A 26,634-nucleotide genomic window follows, 5' to 3' on the forward strand; every position below is an offset into this window, starting at 1 on the left:
AGGTGTGAGTGAGGCTGATGAGGAGTGAGACTGAGGTGTGAGTGAGGCTGATGAGGAGTGAGACTGAGGTGTGAGTGAGACTGATGAGGAGTGAGACTGAGGTGTGAGTGAGGCTGATGAGGAGTGAGACTGAGGTGTGAGTGAGACTGATGAGGAGTGAGACTGAGGTGTGAGTGAGACTGATGAGGAGTGAGACTGAGGTGTGAGTGAGACTGATGAGGAGTGAGACTGAGGTGTGAGTGAGACTGAGGTGTGAGTCAGACTGAGGTGTGAGTGAGACTGATGAGGAGTGAGACTGAGATGTGAGTGAGGCTGATGAGTGAGACTGAGGTGTGAGTGAGACTGATGAGGAGTGAGACTGAGGTGTGAGTGAGACTGATGAGGAGTGAGACTGAGGTGTGAGTCAGACTGAGGTGTGAGTGAGACTGATGAGGAGTGAGACTGAGATGTGAGTGAGGCTGATGAGTGAGACTGAGGTGTGAGTGAGACTGATGAAGAGTGAGACTGAGGAGGAGTGAGACTGAGATGTGAGTGAGACTGATGAAGAGTGAGACTGAGGTGTGAGTGAGACTGATGAAGTGTGAGACTGAGGTGTGAGTCAGACTGATGAGGTGTGAGACTGAGGTGTGAGTGAGACTGAGGAAGAGTGAGACTGAGGTGTGAGTGAGACTGATGAGTAGTGAGACTGAGGTGTCAGTTAGACTAGCGAGGAGTGTGCTTTTCTCACGGAACCCCAGCAACACAGGGCTTCTGTTGGCGCCCTCCCACACAGGCTCCTCCCCAGCGGGGCATTCTTTCCCAGGGACACCTTCACCCAGGACAGAGCCCAGAAAGCTGACTCTACCTTCATACTCCACCTTGTCTCTGACCAACCCAGGTGGAGGACTTGCCCACACCATGCGGTCAGCATCCTCAGCATCTACCCTCTGTGGAGTCTGTCTACCCTGCTGTCTTGCATTTCACGTCATTTGTGGGGTGATGATGAGTTTTGTTTGGTTGTTTTTTGACAGTCTCACTATGTTGCCCAGGCTGGTGCAGTGGTGCAATCATGGCTCACTATAGCCTCAACTTCCCTATTGCTCAGTGATCCACCTGCGTCAGCCACCTGAGTAGCTGGGATTACAGGTGCATGCCTCCATGCCTGGCTAATTTTTTTACATTTTGTAGAGACTGGGTCTCACTGTGTTGCTGAGGCTGGTTTGAACTCCTGGACTCGAGTGATCAGCCTGCCTCAGCCTCCCATTCCAGGCATGAGCTGCCATGCCTAGCTTAGATGTGAGTTTTTGTTTTTTGTTTTGAGATGGAGTCTCTGTCACCCAGGTTGTACGGTGGCGTGATCTGGGCTCACTGCAACCTCCACCTCCAGGTTTAAGTAGTTCTTTCTCAGCTTCCCTAGTAGCTGGAACTACAGGCACACACCACCGTGCCCAGCTAGTTTTTGTATTTTTAGTAGAGACAGGGGGTTGCCATGTTGATCAGGCTGGTCTTGAACTCCTGACCTCAAGTGATCCACCCACCTCGGCCTCTCAAGGTGCTAGGATTACAGGCGTGGGCAACCACAATTGGCCAGATACAGTTGTAAAGCCAGGAACTGATAACTAATTTGTTTTGTCTCTAGTTCATTTGAAGTGATAACTAGAGATGCTTTTTTAAACATGTAGCTTAAACAGTTCTTGCAGACATACCAAGTTAGCTTAATAGTCTACCAATATTGGAAATTACGCATTTGATAAAATTCAGATATTTGGATGCATACTTCTTACCGGAAGCAACACTGAGAACAAGAGGCGCAGACTCTGCTGGCAGCAGAGGTGGAGGAGGAAGGAGGAAGCAGGCCAGGTGGGGCGTCTCCTATTGCCCCACGGTAACCCCCGCGTTTCTCCCCCCGACCCCGCAGGAGGAGCTCGCCAACACCATCTCGCAGCTGGTCCATGCTGTTAACAACTCAGCGGCTCGTAAGTCCTGTTGTTTCTTCTCCTGCCTCCCGAGCTTTCCGGTGTGCTAGTTTAATGGGAACCTTGTGCTGGTATTGTGCAGCTGTCAGAGGACTAGCCGTTCCTGTTTGTAAAAGCTGTGATCGACTTAGTCGTTGACTGCTGAGAGGGTGAAGTGTCTTGAGGAGAATCAATTTGACACCTCAAAAATTTCAGAAAATGCTTTTAGAAATACCAGTCCTCCAAATCTCCAAATTCTGAGTTAACACCTGGAGCCTGGAGAGCCAGATGCAGAGTCCCCAGTGACCTCTGGATGTCAGGTTCATCTTCGCCAAAAGCAGAGCCGCCACTGGTAATAAATACGTAAATATGGCCGCGACTATGAAGTAATTCCTCTCCACCAGAGAAAAGGCAGAGGGGGCATCTGTTAAGGTGCTTCTGTGTCGGGCACTGGTTACTCCCAAAGGCGGAAAAAGGCAGCAGGCTTAGTCTGTTCTGCCTAACGCTCTTCAGAAAACCATCCTAATGACTTCAGCAGCCCCCAGTGGTTCTCTGAATACTAGCTGACTCACAGTGAAGAAAATTCTACATGCGACGCATAGCGTAGATTTGCAAAGAGGAAAAAAGAATTGTGCAAAAAGAAATAAAGCCCCAAAAAAATAAATTAACAAAAATTGTTTTTGAATAAAAAAGTGCTTGATTTGTGGGTCAGAAGAGAAAAATTGAATGCTTTGTGCTGTAGCTCATCCAGATGACACCTATCATCAGACAAAAATCTGAGTTTCTACATGGATTATATAAGAGTGAGAAGTAATGGTTTGGGATTGATTGTTAGCTACCGATGCAGTAGGAAGGCTCACTAGCAGTGGAATGAGGAATCTTGATTTTAAGGGAAACATGGCTTTTGCAGTGGATAAAGGAACAATGCTCCAGAGAGCATTCTAATCTGGTGTTACAGTGTTGCCAGCCTTCCTGTTAATATGTTTTTATTTAACTATAAAAGATCATGGCCGGCACGGTGGCTCAAGCCTGTAATCACAGCACTCTCTGAGAGGCGGGGGCGGGTGGATCACTTGACTTTCAGAGTTTAAGACCACCCTGGCCAACATGGCGAAACCTGTCTCTACTAAAAATACAAAAATTAGCCAGATGTGGTGGTGCACACCTGTAATCCCGGCTACTCAGGAGGCTGTGGCAGGAGAAATTTGAACCCGGGAGGCAGAGGTTGCGGTGAGCTGAGATCGTAGCATTGCACTCCAGCTTGGCCACCGAGTGGGACCCCGTCTCAAAAATAAAAAGTGAAAAAGTAAAAGATCTGCACAATCCAGGTGATGTTTAAAAATAAATACATATAAAAGAAATGAGTGAATATAATTATGGAACAGATTTTCTGGCTGCCCAAGAGTAACTGAGAAAAGCGAATAATAAATCATGCTAGCTTGTTTCTCTTCATTATTTTCTTGCTGTATGGTAATATGTTAATGCGGAAGCCAAGTATTTAGAGCCTTCTGTTCACTGCAGAACACCTGTTCATTCAGACCTTTTGGCAAACCATGAATCGAGAATGGAAAGGAATAGACAGGCTACGCCTGGACAAATACTATATGGTAAGATCTGCCACAGTTACTTCAAAAATTCCTGGGAAGAAAAGAATGTCCTTTATCTTAAAAACAATGGAAAGGTTTATTTCTGAAGCACTTTGGGAGGCTCCAGGCTTAGTGTGAAGGAAGAATTTGAATGTGTCCTGGAAAGCTGCTCTGTTTTAGCTTTTGCAGCTCTTAAGGATGAGTTTGGGGAGCAATAGTGACTATGTTGGGTATTTTTTGAGACAGAGTCTCACTCTGTTGCGCACGCTGGAGTGCAGTGGCACCATCTCAAATGGCTGCAACCTCCACCTCCAGGGTTCAAGCTATTCTTGTGCCTCGGCCTCCTGAGTAGCGGGGACTACAGACATGCACCACCACGCCTGGCTAATTTTTGTATTTTTAGTAGAGATGAGGGTTTGCCATGTTGACCAGGGTGGTCTTGAACTCTCGGCCTCCCAGAATGCTGGGGTTACAGGTGTGAGCCACTGCTCCTAGCTGTGAATGTATATTTTGATCTAGAGGTTAAATATGATTGTTGTGAATATTTTTTCACTTTTGGGATCCAGGCCATACCGTTTTCATTGGTCTCCTCAATCTGGTGAGTTAATTAATATTTCTTACCTTTCCTTTTTTTTTTAAACAAAAATTGCCTATCTTTAGCTGATTCGTCTGGTCCTGAGGCAGTCCTTTGAAGTCCTGAAGCGGAACGGCTGGGAAGAAAGGTCAGTAAACTATTCGAGCAGCATCTGGTAGCCTTCAAACTTAAAAGGTAGAGTGGTTTTCAAGTTTTCTGATCCGTGCCTCCTACTCTGTTGAGTACCGTGAGATGCTAGATACGTCGTCACCTATAGAGGATTGAAATCCAATAGGAGGTATAAAATAGTTAAGTATATATGACAGTTAACATTTTATACTGATTTAAGTGATTGCTTTTTCTCCTTGGAAAGTTTTAGCTTTGCGTTGATTGTTAGGCAGTGGAGGTACTAGACGGAATATTTTTTGTTTCTCTTTGGGAAGTAAGAGGTGTTGGCGTACTGTCACTAACAGAGCCATGTATGTTTGCATCTGTAGCCGAATCAAGGTTTTCTTAGATGTCCTGATGAAGGAGGTCCTGTGTCCTGAGAGTCAGTCTCCTAACGGAGTGAGATTCCACTTCATTGACATTTATCTGGATGAACTCTCCAAAGTCGGGGGGAAGGAGGTAAGCAGCTGCCGACAGGCCACCCATGGGGTCAGGGAGCCACCAGTGTTTGCCATCGTAGCCAGTCAAGTGCTGTGGGGTGGCACTTCACCTGACCAGCAACTGTAGCAGCATGAATTGCTTCAGTCCTGCCTTGGAAATGTGTCCTAAGCCGCTGGTGGGATGGGATTTATGCACTGAGGATGTACATAACAGTCTTACCTGTAAGATAGAATTGAAAGCAACCTACAGACTCCAGTAAAGAACTCACTTACACAGAGGGGTGCTCAGGATCTAGGGAGCTTTATAAAATGGTAGGAAAGCTATGCAAATGATAGACATTTTTAAGGTACATACTCATGTAAATAGACAAAAGGCTGGAAAGGAAACATACATTTTTTAGTATGTAAATGATTCCCTGAATGTGGGAATATACACAGATCTTAGTTTCCTTTCGCAGGTGTTTTTTTGTCTTACACTTGGAGCACTGTCCCTGTTTGCCCCTCTTGTAGAGGGGGTGTATGCATGCCCTGTATCAAGTTGGTGCAACCCGAGGCCCGAGGGCTGCGTGCCGCCTGGGGCAGCTTTCAGTGTGGCCCAACATGAACTCATAAACTTTCTTAAAATATTATGAGTTATTTGTTTTTAACTCATCAGCTATTGTTAGTGTTTGTGTATTTTGTGTGTGACCCAAGACAGTTCATCCAGTGTGGCCCAAGGAAGCCAAAAGATTGTGCACCCCTGTTCTGTGTGTTGGGCTATACAATAGTGCAGGTTGGGCTGGCTGGCTTTCTCCAGCCACTGCTCTAAGATACCGAGTAGCAGGAGGGCGGCCTTGATCTTGAGCCTGGTTCCAGGCTTCTGCGGCGTTTCGCGGGGGCACTCTTGAGCCTGGTTCCAGGCTTCTGCGGCGTTTCGCGGGGGCACTGAGGCTATGTGAGACAGGCATTACTTGGTCTAACTCCACCTTTGTAACAGACGTAAATGGTCCCTTTTTCAAGGACGTGTCAAGAAGGGAAAAGTCTCTTTGTTTCTCAGTTTTTCCCTTTTTTATTTCTAAATTACAGCTTTTGGCAGATCAGAATCTCAAATTTATTGATCCATTCTGCAAAGTCGCCGCGAAGACCAAGGAGTAAGTGGTTCCCACATTTGTTCCTGCTGCTGCGAGGCACTTGCCTATGGGGAGCCTGGTGCGGGGTACCTGAACACTGCTTCACAGCAGAGAGCAGCTGGAGAAGGCATCGATGCTTTGGGCAGTGATTTGGCTCTTCGCTTCAGTATTTGACTCACTCATTCCAAGAATACCCTCCCACGCCCAGAGATCTGACTGCTGGGCGTCCCATGCCTGTCAGGTGGCACTTGGGCAGTTCCTGGCAGATGCTTGCTGGCTCGTGAGGGCCGCTCCAGACCCCAGTGACGTGTGCAGGGCTTCCCTGTGCGCTACTGAAGCCAGCAGGCCAGGCCGTTTGTTCTAATCACCTGCCCGCCACTGTGCTTTCTCCCTCAGCCACGGCCTGGTGCGGACCATAGCGAGGGGCGTTTTCGAAGCTATTGCAGATCAGTCTCCTTTTGTGCCTGAAGAGCCAGTGGAGGAACAGAAGACAAAAGTGGGCGATGGTGACCTCTCTGCAGAAGAGACGCCCGAAAATGAGGCGACGTTGAGAAGAGCTCTCAGTAAAAAGAAGACAGGTAAGAGGGTGTTATTGGTCAGTCTAGCTTTCTTTCTGGTAAAATCCTCAAACAGTTTTTAATACATTTGTCGGCATCTTACTGAGTGCAGCCTAGAATTGATGGCTCTGCCTCAGCCCCTCCCAAGAAAGGCAGTAGAGGTGGGTTCAGCGTGCCTGGGGGGTGTCCCATGTGGCGTACACATTTCTCCGCCTCCCGGGACCTCAAGACTCTCCTGAAGGATTTTCCCGTTGGCACTGCCGGTGTTTTGGGGTTTGTTTGTTTGCTTTGTTGTTTTGTTTGACGTACTTCAGCACCTTAGCATGGCCTCGTTCCTGTGGGTTATGGGGCGGTATACACCTGTTTCTGTAGCCGTCCTTTCTCACCCCACAGCTTCCTTCAGGTTCTTTCGCTTTGGATGTTTAAATGCCCACTGTGCTGACATCATTGTTACTACTGTGTCTATGGACTTCGTGTAGAATGTGCATTTGAAGTTGCAGGCCCGTCAATACCCTCCCCACAGTGCTTTATGGCATCTCGTGCACAAAATGAGGGAAATGGTGAGGACGCAGTTGACCCGTGCTGTTCAAGTGTTATGTAACCATTTAAAAGCAAAGTTACCAAAAACTAAGGTCCAAAGGAAATTTAATATACGTGTATATATATTTTTAAAGCAGGGCACAAACTCTACGTAGAAGGAGCCTGATTTGTTGTTTGGGTTTTCTTTCATTATTACGGCTACATAATAGTTGTGCATCTGATTTGTTTTTAAACGTTTATTTGTGCTTTTATTTTTTTTCTTCCTAAAGGGTCATTTTATTTATTTTGATAGTTTAGGGAACAGGTGTGGTGATTTCTGAGATTTGGGCGCACCTGTCACCTGAGCAGCGTACACTCTTCCCAATGTCTTGTCTACTATCCGTCACCCACTCCCACCCTTCCCCCTGAGTCCCCAAAGCCCACTGTACCATTCCTAAGCCTTTGCATCCTCATAGCTTAGCTCTCACTTTTAAGTGAGAACAATTGAATATTTGGTTTTCCATTCCTGAGTTACTTCACTTAGAATAACGGTCTCCAGCTCTGTCCAGGTTGCCGTGCATGCCGTTATTTTCATTCTTTTCTGTGGCTGAGTAGTATTCCATGGTATACATACCACACTTTCTTTACCCGCTCATTGGTCAATGGGCATTTTAGGCCGCTTCCATGTTGTTTTAGCTGTGAATTGTGCTGCTACAAACATGCATGTGCAAGTGTCTTTTTCATATACTGACTTCTTTTCCTCTGGGTAGACACCCAGCAGTGGGATTGCTGGATCCGATGGTAGATCTACTTTTAGTTATTTAAGGAAGCTCCACACTGTTTTCCATAGTGGCTGTAATAGTTTACATTTGCACCAGGAGTATAAAAGTGTTCCTTTTCACCACATCTGTGCCAACACCTTTTTTTTTTTTTTTGAGACAGAATTTCACTCTTGTTGCCCAGACTGGAGTGCAGTGGCACAACCTCGACTCACTACAACCTCCACCTCCCAGATTCAAGCAATTCTTCTGCCTCAGCCTCCTGCGTAGCTGGGATTACAGACGCCCGCCACCATTCCCAGCTAATTTTTTGCATTTTTAGTAGAGATGGGGTTTCATCAGGTGGGCCAGGCTGGTCTCAAACTCCTGATCTCTGGTGATCCTCGGCCTCCCAAAGTGCAGGATTATAGGCATGAGCCACCACGCCTGGCCATCAATATCTATTCTTGTTTTATCTTTTAGTTATGGCCATTCTTGCAGGAGCGAGGTGGTCTATCATTGTGGTTTTCATTTGTATTTCCATGTATTTGTTGACCGTTTGTGTATCTTCTTTTGAGAATTGTCTGCTCAAGTCCTTAGCCCACTTTTCGTTGGGATTGTTTCTTTCTTGCGATTTGAATTCCTTGTGGATTCTGGGTGTTAGTCCTTTGCTGGCTGCATAGTTGGCAAATATTTTCTCCCATTCTGTTTATTCTGCTGATTATTTGTTTTGCTATGCTAAAGATTTTTCATTAGGTCCCATCTATTTTCGTTTTCATTGCCTTTGCTTTTGGGTTCTTGGTCAGGAACTCCTTGCCTTTCCAGTGCTGTCTTCTCTAGTTTCAGGTATCACATTTAAGTCTTCGATTTGTCTTGAGTTGATTTTTCTCTAAGATGAGAGATGAGGATCCAGTTTCATTCTTCTACATGTGGCTTGACAGTTATCCCACCATTTTTGAATGGGGTGTTTTTTTCCCTGCTTTGTTTTTGTTTGCTCGGTTGAAGATCAGTTGAGTGTAAGTATTTGGGTTTATTTCTGGGTTCTCTCTTCTCTATTCCATTGGTCTACGTGCCTGTTTTTATACCAGTACCATGCCGTTTTGGTGACTATGGCCTTATAGTATAATCTGAAATCAGGTATTCTGATGTTTCCAGGTTTGCAGGTTTGTTCTTTTTTTTGTTTTTTTTTTTAGGAGAAAGAGTCTTGCTCTATCACCCAGGCTGGAGTACAATGGTGCAATCTCAGCTCAGTGCAGCCTCTGCCTCCCAGGTTCAAGTGATTCTCATGCCTCAACCTCCCTAGTAGCTGGAATTATAGGCATGTGCCACCACACCCAGCTATTTATTTTATTTTTAGTAGAGACTGGGTTTCACCATGTTGGTCAGGCTCATGTCGAACTCCTGACCTCAAGGGATCTGCCAGCCTCGGCCTCCCAAGGTGCTGGGATTACAGGCATGATTCACCACGCTTGGCCTCCAGATTTGTTCCTTTTACTTAGTCTTGCTTTGGCTATGCAGGCTCTTTTTTGGTTCCATGTGAATTTTAGGACTGTTTTTTCTAGTTCTGTGAAGAATGATGATGGCATTTTTATGGGAATTGCATTGAATCTGTTGATTGCTTTTGCCAGCATGGTTGTTTTCACAATATTGATTCTACCCATCCATGAGCATGGGATGTGCTTCTGTGTTTCCATTTGTTTCTGTCATCAGGGACTTCTTTCAGCAGTGTTTTGTAGTTTTCCCTGTAGAGATCTTTCACGTCCTTGGTTAGGTGTATTCCTAAGGCTTTAGGGTTTTGTGTTTTATTTTTTGTTGTCATCGTCGTCGTTTTGGTGGGTTTTTGGCAGCCACTATAGAAGGGATTGAGTTCTCGATATGATGCTCAGTTTGGTCGTGGGTCGTGTGTTTAGCAGAGCTACTGATTTGTGTACATTGATTTTGCATCCTGAAACTTTGCCAAATTCATTTACCAGTTCTAGGAGCTTTTTGGATGAGTCTTTGTGGTTCTCTAGGTGTACGATCATACCGTCGGCAAACACTGTTTGACTTCCTCTTAACCAGTTTGGATGCCCTTTATTTATTTATTTTTGTGTCTGATTGCTTTGGCTAGGACACTGTTTATGCTTTTAAAAAATGTGGAAGAATAAACCAAAATGTTTTATTCATTTATTTATTTATTTATTTTTAGAGACAAGGTCTTACTCTGTCACCCAGGCTAGAGTGAACCAGATTGATTATGGTTTACTGCAGCCTTAACCTCCTGGACTCAAGTGATCCTCCCACCTCGGCCTCCCAAGCAGCTGGAACCACAAGCACACACCTCTTTTTGTAGAGACAGTGGTCTCACTATATTCCCCAGGCTGGTCTTAAACTCCTAGGCTTAAGCGTTCCACCCACCTTGGCCTCCTAAAGTGCTGGAATTGAAGGCATAAACACCACGTCTAGCCCAAAATGTTAATAGTTAGCTGTAGGTGGCAGAATTATGGGTGATTTCTGTTTTCTTTGTACTTCTCTATTTTCTACAGTGATTATATATTATGTTTAATCAGAAAAAATCAAGCCGGGCACAATGGCTCATGCCTGTAATCCCAGCACTTTGGGAGACCCAGATGGCCGGATAACTTGAAGTTAGGAGTTCAAGACCAGCCCGGCCAACACAGTGAAACCAAGTCTCTATCAAAAAATACAAAACTTAGCCAGATGTGGAGGCACACGCCTATTGTCCCAGCTACTCAGAAGGCTGAGGTGGGAGATTCTTGAACCTGGGAGGCGGAGGCTGCAGTGAGCCGCAATCACACCACTGCACTCCAGCCTGGGCAACCAAGCAAAACCCTGTCTCAAAAAATAAATAAATAAACAGATAGATAGATAGAATCAATAATCTTTTTTTCCTTTTTTTTTTTTTTTTTTTGGTCAGACCTGGTCAACAGGAAGTAATTTTTCTTTTTCTTTTTGAGATGGAGTTTCATTCTTGTCACCCATGCTGGAGTACAATGGTGTGATCTTGGCTCACCACAATCTCCGCCTCCTGGGTTCAAGCAGTTCCTCTACCTCGGCCTCCCGAGTAGCTGGGATTACGGGAATGCACCACCATGCCCGGCTAATTTTGTATTTTTAATAGAGACAGGGTTTCTCCATGTTGGTTAGGCTGGTCTTAAACTCCCGACCTCAGGTGATCCACCCACCTTGGCCTCTCAAAGTGCTGGAATTACAGATGTGAGCCACCGCGCCCAACCTTCTTTTTTGCTAACAGACACCTAATTAGACAGTGGCTCCTGTGAAAGTAGTCACCTCCGTGTATTTGGTATGTCAAGAATTTGGTCTTTGGGTGTATTTTGACAGCACTGGGCAAAAGTCATTCCAGAAAAGATGGACTCAGTGATGAAAGCGGAAGAGATGGCTGTGGAACCTTCGAGGACTCGGGGCCGCTTCTCCAGGTGGGTGGCCGTTGTTGCTTTTCATGAAATACAGATTTGCTGTGGAGTAGCCTGACTAGAGAATTAGGGTCACAACTAGTTAAGCTGTAAGACCTGAAATATAAACTCCTTTTTAATCCTTTCAGTCACTAAATGTCACCTTCCTAAGAATAAGCTTGTTGGAGACAAGGAAATGTGAATATGATGGAGTTTTGAAAGAGATAGTAGCCCTGATTTTGAATGGCTAAGCTCTGCGCTGTTCTCTACCACAGAACCAGCTCTAGTGGCACTTTTCAAATAAAAAAAGGTTTACCAAGTACAGATTGCACATCTAGATTAAACTTAAAAAGAAGCACACCCTCCAGCCAGGCGCAGTGGCTCACACCTGTAATCCCAGCACTTTAGGAGGCACAGGCGGGCGGATCACCTGAGATCAGGAGTTTGAGACCAGCCTAGCCATCATGGCGAAACCCCATCGCTCCTAAAAATACAAAAATTAGCCAGACGCAGTGATGTGTGCCTGTAATCCCAGCTACTCAGGAGGCTGAGGCAGGAGAATGGCTTGAACCAGGGAGGTGGAGGTTACAGTGAGCCGAGATATGCTAGTGTACTCCAGCCTGGGCAACAGAGCGAGACTTTGTCTCAAATGGAAAAATGAAGCACACCCAGGTAAATTTTGTTGTATGTACTCTATCACAATTTTTTTTTAAAGAAAGAATTACTTACCCAGCTTCTCCCAAGAATAGACAGAACATGAGTTTGTTAAGATAGCGCTTGTGCGCCTGGGTGCCAGGCCCCAGCACGAGCTTGTTTAGCCTGTCTGTGGCCAGATGCTTCAGTAAGGGTTTTCTCTTACGACAGATGGGAGTGTCCAAGTCAGGCAGTGTTGTGTGGCTGCAGACTTACGCTTAGTTTCTCTTCCTGCCTAGTTTGACTATAAGGCTGTTGCTGATCGACTCCTGGAAATGACCAACAGGAAGAACACCCCGCCCTTCAACAGGAAGCGTCTCTCCAAACTCATCAAAAAGTCAGTGACTAAGGAGAGGGTCTCTCACATCATCATAGTGGGTCAAGCCTAGCCGCTCTAGTTCCGCTCCCCTGGTGTGGGAAAGCCCTCTGCTTGCTCTTCTCTTCTCTCTCTTCTTTGTCCTTTAATGTTTTTGTTTATAGCAATGTGATAGACACATGTAAACTGAAAAATTTAATGGAAACTGCAGTCCCACCCCTCAGGTTCTGTTCTTCCAGTGCAGCCACACTCACCTCTGAGCTGCTTTAGAATGATGTGAGGAGAAGCTTATTCGTGTCTAAAATTAACCAACCAGAGACTGATGTGCATCTGCTATTTCAGTGTCTTCTGCTGGTGTGCTGCTGAATAGACAGGGTTAATTACTTACCTCTCCCCTCCCTCCCATGTGCATATGCCAAAAGTGTTAGTTAATTCAGCTGTCAGTGTTGATGTCACTCTGACTGCAGTGACATGATGACCTGGAATTCACTGTAGGGCCTCATGCGCTGCTTGCTGTCACTGGGGACAAATGACAACTGTCTGATCCCACTCTGGGAGCCGGGCACTGCTCTGGGCGGTTTGCACACTTTCAAGTCTTCCTTGTTAAGCCCCTAGAAAGCAGCTCCTGTAGTTTTGTCCATTTCCCAGCTGGGTTCCCAGGGCACAGGATGGTCCTAGCTTGCCCGAGGTCCCTGCCATCCAGTGTCCCCTCCCCCATCCACCTCCCCACACTGTGCCTCGATGCTCCCTGTTTGTTCTAATGCACAAAAATTGTGTAGAGCAAAACACAGCTTTGCCTTTCTCCACTGGAGAATTGGATATAAGCAAACTTGAATTTCTTAGTTTGATTTGGGTGTGCCAAGATGCACCTTTGCCTGCCGTGTCCTCGCTGGTGTGCTGGTAACGGGGGGTGGCACTGGCCTTGAGCTTTTTTGCCTTTGTATTGTACCATCTTGCCTTCACAGAATTTCCTCTCTAGCCTCCCCTTCTGGAGGAAAACGTGAATTAACAAATACTTAACTATTGCTTATATTTTAAAAATTGAATACATAAGTCTACAGAAGACAGAAAGAAGGGATTTCTTTATGAACATTTGTGACTTTCTTTTTCCTTATTATTTTATGTTTTAGATTCCAAGACCTCTCTGAAGGTGAGGCATGCCAAGGATCATCATTCATGGTGCTTTTCATGAACTGGGGGTGTTGCTGCCAAACACTGAGAAACAGGATTGAAAGAACTTTACTGAAAACCTCTAATAAGAAATAATAGTCCTCAGCCCAGGCAAAATAGCGAGGCCTCATATCTACTAAAAATGGAAAAATTAGCCAGGCACGGTGGAGTGAACCTGTAGTCCCAGTCACTCGGGAGGCTAAGAGGGGAGGATCGCTTGAGCCCGGGAGGTCCAGGATGCAGTAAGTTGTGATCACGCCACTGCACTCCAGCCTGGGTGACAGAGCAAGACCCCAACTTTTAAGAAGGAAAGAGCAGTCCTTACCTAGTCACACCGCAGTACAGCTGTGAGGAGTGGCACAGGCCTAGGGCCCTCTGAAGCCTGCCCGCTTTCCTATCCCAGGCTCTCCCCTAACGCCAGAGCCGGAGGGCAGACTCCTCTCAGGTGTGAGTGGTGTGAAGTTTTGGTTTGGTTTTTGTTTAACTAGATGGATTTTCATTGGCCTAGCAAGGTTTTAAATGGATACTCTATGAAGGTGAAAAATGTAATTTCTCAGAATCCCTTTCGTTTGCTGTTATGATCAGCGTTGCTCCTGGGAAGGGCTGCTGTAAGCTTGGTTATCTTCGGACAAGTCAGCGAGGTCACCGCATACTCCTCATGCACTACGGACACTTGAAATTGGGAAAAGCCAGCCGGGCACGGTGGCTCACGCCTGTAATCCCAGCATTTTGGGAGGCTGAGGCGGGCGGATCATGAGGTCAGGAGTTCAAGACCAGCCTGACCAATATAGCGAAACCCTGTCTCTACTAAAAATATAAATTAGCTGGGCGTGGTGGTGCGCGCCTGTAGTCCCAGCTACTCGGGAGGCTAAAGCAGCAGAATTGCTTGAACCCAGGAAACGGAGGTTGCAGTGAGCCAAAATCTCACCACTGCACTCCAGCCTGGGCGACAGAGCAAGACTTCGTCTCAAAAAAAAAAAAAAAAAAAAGAAATTGGGAAAAGCAGCAGCAAGCTTGTTGGGATGCGAAGGCTGCATTAGCCAGGCCCCAGGTTCCTGCCATGGAGGTGTCACTCGGGACTTGTGAGCAGGCCCCAGGGTCCAGCCATGGAGGTATCACCCGGGACTTGTGAGCAGGCTCCAGGGTCCAGCCATGGAGATGTCACCCGGCGGGACTTGTGAGCAAGCCCCAGGGTCCAGCCATGGAGGTGTCACCCGGGACTTGTGAGCAGGCCCCAGGGTCCAGCCATGGAGGTGTCACCTGGTGGGACTTGTGAGCAGGCCCCAGGGTCCAGCCATGGAGGTGTCACCCGGGACTTGTGAGCAGGCCCCAGGGTCCAGCCGTCGAGGTGTCACCCGGCAGGACTTGTGAGCAAGCCCTAGGGTCCAGCCATTGAGGTGTCACCCGGGACTTGTGAGCAGGCCCCAGGGTCCAGCCATGGAGGTGTCACCCGGTGGGACTTGTGAGCAGGCCCCAGGGTCCAGCCGTGGAGGTGTCACCTGGTGGGACTTGTGAGCAGGCCCCAGGGTCCAGCCGTGGAGGTATCACCCGGGACTTGTGAGCAGGCCCCAGGGTCCAGCCATGGAGGTGTCACCCGGCGGGACTCGTAAGCAGGCCCCAGGGTCCAGCCATGGAGGTGTCACCCGGCGGGACTCATGAGCAAGCCCCAGGGTCCAGCCATGGAGGTGTCACCCGACGGGACTCGTGAGCAGGCCCCAGGGTCCAGCCATGGAGGTGTCACCTGGTGGGACTTATGAGCAAGCCCCAGGGTCCAGCCGTGGAGGTGTCACCTGGCGGAACTTGTGAGCAGGCCCCAGGGTCCAGCCGTGGAGGTGTCACCCGGGACTTGTGAGCAGGCCCCAGGGTCCAGCCATGGAGGTGTCACCCGGCGGGACTTGTGAGCAAGCCCCAGGGTCCAGCTGTGGAGGTGTCACCTGGCGGGACTTGTGAGCAAGCCCCAGGGTCCAGCCATGGAGGTGTCACCTGGGACTTGTGAGCAGGCCCCAGGGTCCAGCCATGGAGGTGTCACCTGGCGGGACTTGTGAGCAGGCCCCAGGGTCCAGACGTGGAGGTGTCACCCGGGACATGAGCAAGACCCAGGGTCCAGCCATGGAGGTGTCACCTGGCGGGACTTGTAAGCAGGCCCCAGGGTCCAGCCGTGGAGGTGTCACCCGGGACTTGTGAGCAGGCCCCAGGGTCCAGCCGTCGAGGTGTCACCCAGGACTTGTGAGCAGGCCCCAGGGTCCAGCCATGGAGGTGTCACCTGGCGGGACTTGTGAGCAGGCCCCAGGGTCCAGCCGTCGTGTCACCCGGGACTTGTGAGCAGGCCCCAGGGTCCAGCCGTGGAGGTGTCACCGGGACTTGTGAGCAGACCCCAGGGTCCAGCCGTCGAGGTGTCACCCGTGACTTGTGAGCCCTTGCTTTCCTTGGCTGAGAAATCCACAAGCTTTTTTAAGTCTGTAATTCCTGTGTCAGCTGCGTTCAGGTTTGGGTGGGAGAAACAGAAGAACAATGATGAGGCAGAAATCGGGAGGGATGCCGCCCTCAGGCCGCTGGGGCAGAGTCTCAAGTGTCTGGAGAAGCTGACAGTGTGTCACTCTGGCATCCAGGAGGCAGTATATCTCAACTCAGTTTCACTGAGGACATTTCTGCTGATGAAGATGACCAAATCCTCAGTCAAGGAAAGCATAAGAAGAAAGGAAATAGACTTTTAGAGAAAACTAACTTGGAAAAGGAGAAAGGTAAGCTGGAAAGCTGAAAAGATGGCGTGACTCAGCCCCTGGGAGTGCCGTGCATCATGGAGGCCTCCAGACTTGAGCCCATGCCTTCATAAAGCATTAGCAGAGCCCAGAGCTTCAGTTTTTAATGGCTGAGAGCTAAAGGGGATTTTCCGAGTGTTCTGCTGTTTCCGGCAGAGCCACCATCCCCGCCTTTGCCCCACCTCGCCCTACTCATATCTCCCAGCTCCCCAGGGCACCTCTGCGGGGAGCGCTGGGGGGCGGCTGTTTGACGACCACGCTAGATCCATGGTTTTTACCTTTGGGATCTAAGATTAATGGAAATCAGATCATGTGTGTTTAAATGGACGGAAGGAAGCCTTCCAGTTGCCGCTGGGGATGGAGGAAGTGGGGCTGACAGCAAAGGTTAAAGTAGGCACACTGGGTACCTCAAGGGAGACGGAATCTTTCCTGGTGGTAGAATGTCGGGAAATTCTGTCCGCCAGTCATACTGTTTCAGCCGGCATTAGGGTGCTTGTTGATGGGTTTGTGTCTTTTTAGGAGTCTTTTTTGTGTCTTTTGTGCAGAGGAAGAGGACAGTGAAAGCAGTCTTCAAAAGAGAAGAAGGAAGAAGAAGAAGAAAAAGCACCGCCTCCAGCCTGAAAATCCAGGCCCAGGGGATGCAGCCCCGTCCCTAGAAGAGAACAGGGGCAGGGAGCCCGAGGCCACTGGGCAGAAAGCCCTGAATCCACGTGCGGCCCAGCCGGGGGCAGAGGCCGCATCCAGCACCGGAGAGGAGAGTGGCTCTGAGTATCCTCCCACTGTCCCCATGCACAATAAAAGGAAACGGCCACGGAAGAAGAGCCCGAGGGCCTACAGGGAAATGTCAGAATCAGCAATGTTGCCACCAGAGGATGTGTCTCAGGGTGGCCCGAGTGGCGGCCATCCTCAGGGACCTAGAGGGTCCCCGACAGGTGGAGCCCAACTCCTAAAAAGGAAGCGGAAGCTCGGAGTTGTCCCCGTCAATGGCAATGGCCTGTCTGCGCTGGCCTGGCCTCCACTGCAGCAGGAAGGCCCTCCCACCAGCCCAGCGGAGGGGGCAAACGGCCACCCCACCCCACCCCCGTGCAGGAGGGTGCAGAAGAAGGCGGAGCCCAGCAGCCTGGAGCTCTGTGGCCTGTCCAGCCAGAAAACCGCAAGCCTGAAAAAGAGGAAGAAAATGAGAGAGATGTCAAACTTGATAGAGCACAACGGGGTGTCGGAGTCCGAGGCCGGGCAGCCCCAGGCTCTGGTAAGGTGGGAGGCCCACAGGCCAGCTCACCACAGAGGCGCTCAGATGCGTCCGGGGGTCTCCCTGTCTCCTGAGGGAAAGGGTGGGGGCCGGCGGCCAGGCCTCTGGACTCAGCAGCATGTAGAATAGGGCGTGTTCATAACCCCCCTCACTCAGGAGGAAATCACAAGTGACCAATTACTCAGGTCTTCTTCAGCCACCTTCACTCCCCCAGGCCACATGCTTGGGTTTGGAAGGGCCCGCCCCAAGCCGGGCAGGTTATCCCGTGGGCCAGGTACTGCTGCCCCAGGTGTGTTCAGTCTGCTCTGGGCCTCCATCAGATCCGGGTCTGGTTTTCTTCATCAGCACGTGGCCAGTCGCGGCCCCTTTGGCAGAAGAGGAAGGCCAGAATTCTCTTCCGCACTTACTGCCTTTTCTGTATTCTTTTCTTTCGTTAGCTCCCCTGCTTCCGAGAAACTTCACCAGCAGGACCACTTATCTTCTTAATGGGAAGACTTTCCTTCTGGGATCTTTAGAGCCAGATATAAATGAGGAACCAAGCTGTTGATCAGGTTTTGGGTCTTGCTCTGTCACCCAGGCTGGAGTGCAGTGGCGCAGTCTCAGCTCACTGCAACCTCCAACTCCCAGGTTCAAGCGATTCTTCTGCCTCAGCCTCCCAGGCAGCTGGAATTACAGACATGGGTCACCATGCCCAACCAATTTTTTTGTAATTTTTGTAGAGATGCCATTTTGCCTTGTTGCCCACGCTGGGCTCAAGTACTCCGCCTGCCTCAGCCTCCCAAAGTGCTGGGATTACAGGCGTGAGCCCCCGTGCCTGGCCCCGATCCACTTTTCACACCACCTCTGGGTGTGCTGGGCTTCCAGGCCAGGGCCAGTAAACATCATTTCACTGGAACAGCCACGCCCACTCGTGTGTGCAGGTCCATGGCCGCCTTCACTCTGCAGCGGCAGTCAAGTGGTAGAGATGGAGACCTCTGGTCTGCAGAGCGGAAAGTAATCTGCCCATCACAGAGTTGGCACACCCGTGATCAGCTCTTGCTTTGCACACACCACTTTTCGGAGGTTATGACATCTTTGTTGAAGCGGACGTGTGGACCCGGCAACGTGCTGGCTTGGGGCTGAGTGTCTGCAAGTGGCTAGCGAGTGAATTTGTGGTCAGGGAAGCAGAGCACTGAGCTGGACGGCAGGAGGCTGCCCTCAGCGCTGCCATCACCGCCCTGACTGCAGCCTGCCCCTCACTGTACCTGCAGTGCTGCTTCCTCAACGAGAGGGCCAGAGACATCGTCCTGGGTGGTGGTAGAGAGGATGGGGTGTTGCCGAGTCTCAGGGTGGAGGGAAGCTCTCCCCAGCAGAGGGAAGGCGCACAGGAGGAGCCCCTCAGGCCTCCTGCCCTCGAGGCAGCACCCTTAAACCTGCCAGAGCCGCCCATGTGTCTTCAGCTGCACTGGGCTTCCCAGAACTCGTGAGAGCCCAGGACGAGATCCGATCTCTGGGTGGCTATCAGTCGCTGCACGCACAGTGAGCTTTTCTTCATCAGCACGTGGCCAGTCGCGGCCCCTTTGGCAGAAGAGGAAGGCCAGAATTCTCTTCCGCACTTACTGCCTTTTCTGTATTCTTTTCTTTCGTTAGCTCCCCTCCATGGGTATCACTGCCCTCCATGCCAGACTGCCAGTGCAGTGATGCTTCAGCTACAAATGGAGAGTGAATTATTCTTTAACAGATGGGCCTGAAAAGCCAAAACCCTCCATTTGAGAATGAAGATAAAAATGGGTCCTCACCCTGAGAGGGCGTTGCATGGTGCTGTGATAGAGGTGGTCGTGTTGTGTGCAGTCTGGGCTCTGGAATCAGGGCTGTCTGCAGACGCAGTGCAGGAAACTGCAGGCTGCGGGGTGGGCTGAGCGGGTGGGCTGGGTCCCCTTGGGCTCTGCCGCCTCCTGTGTGTGTGGGCGGTACCAGAGGCTCTCGTCTGACCCCTCCTCCCCGCTTCTCGCCCTCACTCACAGGGAAGCAGTGGGGCTTTCAGTTCCCTGAAGCAGCAGCAGCCGAGGGCAGAGAGCGACTTCGTGACGTTTGACACCCCCTTCTTACCAAAGCCCCTGTTCTTCAGAAGAGCGAAGAGCAGCACTGCCACCCACTCTCCAGGCCCTGCCGTCCAGGTGCGCATCCTCCCAGGGGCGGCACAGCCCGTTTCTCCACAAGGGCACAGATGGGCTTGAGCTGACAGTGTTTCCCATGCCAGGCTGGAGCCCCACTCTGGCCTCTCAGCCTGGCCACAGCGGGCAGGTTTCCAGCCGGGGCCTCATGAGGCCTGGGTGGTCTGGGACCCTCCCTGAGGGATCACAGTCGGGAAGGGGACTCAGAGCGGCAGTTGATGCCGCACATCTGCCTCCCAGGGCTTCCGGCTCCGGGTTTGCAGAAACCGGTTTTCTCATGAAATGTCACGCTGTGAGCGCAAGTGGCACGAGTCAGCAGTAGCAGATCCACTCAGAAATGCGGGTCAGCAGGAACCTGAGAAAGTGCTTCCTGATGCAGGCTGGACCCGCTTGCAAGAATTTAAGTAGGAAAGAGCACATTTGGTTTTGGGGAACCGTTGGAAAGATAGTTTGGAGTCCTTGTGCACAAAAAGCTGGCAGCTGTGTCCACTGTCCATTGAGGTGAGACCCCATTGGAGGCAGCGCCTCACGCGTGTGTCTTCAGGTTACAACTTCAGAACTCTCCAGCAAAAGGCAGGCGAGTCGTTGGCGTTTGTCCTCACAGGTTCTCAGTGGTGAACTGTTTTTAGGACGGTTCAGGCACCCTCGCTGTTTGCCTTTCTTCCCCAGATGGCAGGACCTGTGGTGTAATGAGGTGGTGACCGCAGGTGGGCCACGGGTGCGAGCACCACTGCCCAGGCTGGGGGAGGCGTGCGGGGAACACTGAAGGACGGAGGGCGTTCCTGGTGGAGCCCCAGCAGGACAGTCAGTTTCAGTCTTGGCCGCAGTCCCTTTGGCCTCTTACTGTATGCGCCACTCAGTAAGCAGCAGTGTGGGCGGCGGCCCCTCCAGGACAGGTTCTCCAGGATAACCTGACAGGCAGACCACGCGCCTCCGCGCACTGTACTCAGTAAGCAGCAGTGTGGGCGGCGGCCCCTCCAGGACAGGTTCTCCAGGATAACCTGACAGGCAGACCACGCGCCTCCGCGCACTGTACTCAGTAAGCAGCAGTGTGGGCGGCGGCCCCTCCAGGACAGGTTCTCCAGGATAACCTGAGAGGCAGACCACGCGCCTCCGCGCACTGTACTCAGTAAGCGGCAGTGTGGGCGGCGGCCCCTCCAGGACAGGTTCTCCAGGATAACCTGACAGGGAGACCACGCGCCTCCGCGCACTGTTACTCTTTTTGTTGTTTCTCTTCTGCAGATAAGCAAGACGCCGTCCAGCTCCAAGAAGGTCACCTTTGGGCTGAACAGAAACATGACTGCAGGTAAGTGGGGTGTGCGGCGGCAGGCTTCTCAAGCACAGCTGCGACTTTGGCGTGGCTCCTAGCCAGGTTGGCACAATCTAGGCTCACTGCAACCTCCGCCTCCTGGGTTCAAGTGATTCTCCTGCCTCAGCCTCCCAAGTAGCTGGGATCACAGGCACCCGCTACCATGTCCAGCTAACATTTGTATTTTTAGTAGAGAAGGGCATTCACCATGTTGGCCTGACTTCAGGTGATCCACTTGCCTCGGCCTCCCAAAGAGCAGGGATTACAGGCATGAGCCACCGTGCCCAGCCCCTCAGTGCCCATTTCAGAGTCAGAAGGAAGCACCTATGTGTCCCTCGTCCTCAAAGGGCTGTGAGTGGGGTGCCAGTGGTGAGTGGGCAGCCGATTGCTTGGGACCTCTTAGGAGAGGCTGCCCGGTGAGACGTGATCCAAAAGCCGTTTTCCCAAGTGTCTTAAGTACTGCAAGCCGCCCCACAGAAGCCATTTGAGATCGCAGCGGTCCATCAGCTGTAGCTGCCTCTGCGAAACTTCATAACCACTTGTTTCCGGGGGGACGAGGACGGGAAATCCCCGTCTTCCTAGTTCTCGTATTGCTGCCATCCATTCGAGTTGCTTTCACAGAAGAAACCGAAGTTTTAAAAAGTATTATGAGTTTAGGACCTGACTCTCGTTGGGAACGACAAGTAATTGAGTGTGTGTATATGTGAGTGAGTGTATGTGTGTATATGTGTATGAATATGTGAGTGTGAGTGTATGTGAATGTATGAGTGTGTATGTAAGAGTATGTGTGGGTGTATGTGTGTGAGTGCATGTGTGTACATGCAGCAGTATGTGTGTGTGTGTGTGTGTGTAGGTGTGCCAGCATGTATGTGTGTATACATGTGCCAGTATGTGTGTACATGCACCAGTATGTATGTGTGTATGAGTGTGTACATGCACCAGTATGTGTGTGTACATGCGACAGTATGTGTGTGTATGTGCCAGTGTGTATATATGTGTGTACATGTGCCAGTATATGTGTGTGTACATGTGCCAGTATGTATGTGTGTACACGCACCAGTATGTGTGTGTGCATGCGCCAGTATGTGTGTGCATGCACCAGTGTGTGTACATGCGCCAGTATGTGTGTGTACGTTGCGAGTATGTGTGTGTGTACGTGCACCACTGTGTGTGTACGTGCGCCACTGTGTGTGTGCATGTGCCAGTATGTGTGTACATGCACCAGTATGTGTATGTACATGCAACAGTATGTGTGTGTGCATGCGCCAGTATGTGTGTACATTGCCAATGTGTGTGTACGTGCGCCAGTGTGTGTGTACATGCACCAGTGTGTGTATGTGTACATGCACCAGTATATGTGTGTGTACATGCGCCAGTATGTGTGTGTGTACGTGTGCCCATGTGTGTGTGCGTGCACCAGTATGTGTGTGTGTACGTGCACCCATATGTGTACGTGTGCCCATATGTGTGTACGTGCACCAGTATGTGTGTGTACGTGCACCCGTATGTGTGTGTACGTGCGCCCGTATGTGTGTGTACGTGCGCCAGTATGTGTGTGTATGTGCGCCAGTATGTGTGTGTACGTGCGCCAGTATGTGTGTGCACGTGCGCCCGTATGTGTGTGTATGTGCACCAGTATGTGTGTGTGTACGTGCGCCTGTGTGTGTGTGTGTGTGTGTACGTGCGCCAGTATGTATGTGTGTGTATGAGAGTGTGTGTACGTGTGCCAGTATGTATGTGTGTGTGAGGGTATGTGTGTTTAGGGAGAAGAGACTCGGAGAGGAGGAGTTCACCCAGCCTTTACAACTGGAGAGAATGAACGGGACAAATCCTGCAGCTCCACATAGCACAGATTTGTCCCAGACACAAATGCCTGGTCCACGACTTGTCCAAAACAGCCCCAAAGTTCACGCTTCCAGGAGCCACCCTACCAGCAGCTCCCCTTGGTCTGGGCAGGTGGCCCTGGGCCTCCCTTGGGAGGGTGGGGTGAGGTGAGGCGTGGGATGTGGCTTCACTGCCCTCCTTGCCTCAGGAGGCTCTCAGGCCTGCTCTCTGCAGAGCCTTGAGCTGGCCCCGCTTCGTCCTAGCAAATGTGCAGGGTTGGCACCCAGGCGGGATGCTGTCTAGCCTGTTGAAGGGACAGCTGTTGGACTCGCTTAACGTGGGGCCTTGCTCTCACTTGGGACAGAATTCAAGAAGACAGACAAGAGTATCTTGGTCAGTCCCACGGGTGCTTCCCGGGTGGCCTTCGACCCTGAACAGAGGCCCCTCCACGGGGTGCTGAAGACCCCCACCAGCTCGCCTGCCAGCTCACCCCTGGTGGCCAAGAAGCCCCTGACCGCCATGCCAAGGAGAAGGCCCAGGGCCGTGGATTTCTTCTGAGGAGCAGCAGAGTCCCTTGAAAAAGACTGCTTTTGTACAGACTACTCTATAAATTATACCTTTAAGAATGTGGGGCCTTTTATCATTTCCTGAGCTCCTGTAAGTTGTGTGCGAGGTTCTGAATGTGCGCAGGCTGCTGCATCCTGGCCCTCGGAGCAGCTGCGGGCGTCTTGGTTGAATCTTGCTGCAAACCATGTGTTTTTGAGCTCTCCAGGATTGTACATTTTTGGGTACCCTCGGTGATTCCCACTGGTGTAGGAAATGAGACCCTCTGTGAAGCTGAGGAGAGCACGTGGATCTGAAGTTTAAATAATCAATGCTGTTGGCACAATGACAGGTAGAACTGCACTTCCTGGGGAACTCAGATGTGCGGGATTCGTACTCATTACCATGCTAAGCTGGTTTTCTGGTTTGTCTAGTCTTAACAGTCTGTTTTCTTTTAAAAGCATGTAGGGCTTCATTGCCATGTTCTGTGGGTGTTGGGCAGGTTACCGATCAGGAAGATTCTTGTCACAGAATCAGCAATACCATAGTTTTTCTACATGTGCTCAGCTGGGGGCGTGGACAGGTAGGGGTGGAGGAAGAAGAGGCTCTGTGTTCTGGAGGCTTTTTCTTCTCCTCTCCCTACCTGGTTTCCCTCCGTTTTCCTACCTCTACGGCAAGCCCAAAGTGTCTTCTCAGGAGGCCAGCACAGCCCCCGGCTCTCACCCAAGACCCCACCCCAGGCTGAGCCCTCTGCTGAGGTCCTTGCATGGAACACACTCATTCCTCCAAGCCCTTGCGCTCCCGTCTCCCTCCCTACGTCCACGTTCCAGCCGAGTCACTGCCTGACCATCAGAGGCTGTGGTGGGCATCTGGAGCCTGCTCCCGCTCAGCTCCCTTTCCTCTAAGATGCGGAAGCATGCACTTCCAGAGCTTTCGACAGTCCTTCTCATGGAAGCTTGTTACAAACACACGGGAGCGGAAGGCTCTCCCCTGTGGCTGGAGAAACAGACGTGAGGCCTTGTTTTGAGCAGTGATTGCTGGATGATGGATCTGATTAAGGAAATGTCTGGGCCTGGGCCTGAGAGCTGGAGAAGGTGCAGATTCAGAGTGAGCTGCTGCTGAGAAGAGCCGCCAAGGCCGCACCTTCCCCGGTGGCTCGCGCAGCTACAATCCGGATGTGATACACGGGTGGGTGTATGGTTTGGGCTGGCATCCAGCACTCTCCCAGCCAGCGTGCTCTGCTCAGGCCCAGAAGTGAAAGCCGCCTCCCTCCCTTTATGCCTCCCATATAGGAGCCCTGGGTTTTGGTGAAAAACCCGGCCAGTCCCTTTCTCCACTGCTGCCTCCCAGCAGAGGGCCCCAGGTTGCTCCAAGGTCCTGCTGTGGCTTTGGACAACGTGGCTTCGGCCCCTGGGGCTGCACAGCTGCATGGAGTTTCCCTCTGTCTCATTCTCGGAGCCGAGGGTGGGGTTTCGCCCGTGAATGTCACGCTGACTTGCTGGTGTCGAGAGCTGTCGGCTGGCTGGTGAAAGCCCTGGTGAAAAGAAAGCATTCAGTCTGTTCTTCGCCTACTCCATCATATGGTTTTGTCACAATGCGCCATGAGAAAAATGAGTGAGCATTGTGCCGTCACGTAGTCCCTCAATGAGCAGTCTTACGTACAACACACCCGTCGTGGCGGCCACATGGTTCTAATGTGCTGCGTTGGATACACAATCACATTCAGAACCAAAACTGATACAGTGAGATGATTACGGTGAGCAAGTATTTTTAACTTTTCATTTTTTTTAAGTTTCATTCTTCTTAGAATATTTTTCTAACAATATTTGTTGCAGCTTTAAAGATGGGTCATAGAGGCAAACAGGCCATATAATCCAACATTGTTGAGGTGTCTGAAGACATTCTGAGGCAAAACTGGCACATTTGTTCCGCAGACTATCGCAGGAATGTTTCTTCCTAGCATTTTTATGCTATCTGTCTACTCCGAGGAAGCAGCGAACGTCCTAGAAACGCACTCCTGTCAAAACCACGCCTGTGAGTGGCAGGGCGCTTCTCGGGTTCTGTGTTTCCTTCTCTCACTCTCCTCACTTACTCCTTTTTATGAGTAAGTCACCTAGGTTTACAGTCACTTATTTTTAATGCCTACGTTTTGGCAGCAGGAAGAAAACAATTTTTTACAAATTCTCATGACATGCGCACAAGAATATGTCACATAAAATGTGTTTAGACTACCAGCTTTCTATTTAAGCATGATATTTTCTAAGTAAAATTGCCAAGTGGACTTGGAAGTCCAGAAAAGGAAATAATTTAAATTAATGCTGGTGATCTTAATAATATTTTGTAAAATGCCGATTCCCCTTCTCCACAGTCTGGTCAATTTTGTACAGTTAGGGATCTGACCTGACAGGTTTGTTAACCTCTCTGACTTACTCAACTGAAAGCACAAAGAAGACTACACAGAAAGTCTGGAAACAGCTGCAGGTGCTGGAAGATGAGTCGAGCTGTCCTTTAACTTCTGTGTGTCTTTTCTCTGAATTCGGGACTTTGTTTGCGATCAAATTGTACTAGTGCCTGCAGGGTTTCTCAGGACTTGTCAAAGCCAAGTCCAATTAAAAAAAAGTCTTTGCCCTCCGATTTGTGTTTGATGTTGACTTTCAGTGTGTGTAAAAATAGGCCTCGCTGGGAGCTGCTACAGCGCAGCAGGATTTGGAAGATGTTTGCAAACAAGACTCTGGGTACCAGTCTTGTCACCACGTGTCTGCTGCTGGCAGAGCTGGTGGGGCTGCTCAGCGGACCTTCTCCAAGCGCTGGAAGCAGGCCTGACTGCACAGGGACTGACAGCGGTGCCTGGAACATCCGCTCTCAGGCCTTCACTCATGACGGTGAGTGGAGAAGTGCCAGTGTGCCGGGTGGAGACCCCCTGCCACAGCCCAGAAACTGACGGCAGTGAGGATGAGGCAGGCACAGGTGGACTGGCACCTGCAGACAGAGCCTGTTCTGGGCATTGGCAGTGGGTGTGGTCAGTGTCAGGCAAGCAGAATACAAGCATGGCACAGTCTTTATGGGCACACGTTCCCCGAAACAACTTCTTCACGTATACTTTGGATGCCAGACGAATCCACAGACACTGGACAAGCAAGCAAACAAAAACCCTGGGCCAGGCGCAGCGGCTCACACCAGTAATCTCAACACTTCGGGAGGCCTAGGCAGGCAAATCGCTTGAGTCCAGGAGTTTGAGACCAGCCTCAGCAACATGGCGAAACCCTGTCTCTACAAAAAAAAAACAAAAAATACAAAAATGAGTCAGGCGTCGTGGCGTGCACCTGTAGTCCTGCTACCTGCAGCGCCGAGGCAGGACGGTTGCCTGAACCTGGGAGGTCAGGCTTCAGTGGGCTGTGATCATAGCGCTGCACTCCAGCCTGGGCAACAAAATGAGACCAGGTCTTTAAAAATAAAAGACGAAAGCCCTAGGGGAAGAGGGAAATCGGTTATAATGTATTATCAAAAATGTCCAGTTTTCGATTAAAAAATAGTTAAGACATTCAAAGAAACAAGAGAGT

General features: G+C 50.3%; 1 protein-coding gene across 1 annotated transcript in view; it reads left to right on the plus strand.

Annotated features, from left to right (window-relative positions):
* RRP1B (ribosomal RNA processing 1B) overlaps positions 1-25,708 on the plus strand; it is a 36,094-nt gene extending 10,386 nt beyond the window's left edge. Inside the window, exons 3-16 of the mRNA XM_012444792.2 lie at positions 1,898-1,955; positions 3,456-3,541; positions 4,181-4,242; positions 4,592-4,721; positions 5,768-5,832; positions 6,208-6,389; positions 10,988-11,082; positions 11,991-12,088; positions 13,198-13,217; positions 15,847-15,984; positions 16,527-17,245; positions 19,249-19,401; positions 20,641-20,704; positions 22,896-25,708. Of these exons, the coding sequence (XP_012300215.2) occupies positions 1,898-1,955; positions 3,456-3,541; positions 4,181-4,242; positions 4,592-4,721; positions 5,768-5,832; positions 6,208-6,389; positions 10,988-11,082; positions 11,991-12,088; positions 13,198-13,217; positions 15,847-15,984; positions 16,527-17,245; positions 19,249-19,401; positions 20,641-20,704; positions 22,896-23,089 (2,064 nt within the window). The 3' untranslated portion in view covers positions 23,090-25,708. The remainder of the gene's footprint in view (positions 1-1,897; positions 1,956-3,455; positions 3,542-4,180; positions 4,243-4,591; positions 4,722-5,767; positions 5,833-6,207; positions 6,390-10,987; positions 11,083-11,990; positions 12,089-13,197; positions 13,218-15,846; positions 15,985-16,526; positions 17,246-19,248; positions 19,402-20,640; positions 20,705-22,895) is intronic.
* Positions 25,709-26,634: the final 926 nt, after the last annotated feature.

This window comes from Aotus nancymaae, unplaced genomic scaffold (genome assembly GCF_030222135.1).
Source record: "Aotus nancymaae isolate 86718 unplaced genomic scaffold, 86718_ANA_hifiasm-v0.15.2.pri h1tg000022l_1, whole genome shotgun sequence".
In the NCBI taxonomy this organism is placed as follows: Eukaryota; Metazoa; Chordata; class Mammalia; order Primates; family Aotidae; genus Aotus; species Aotus nancymaae.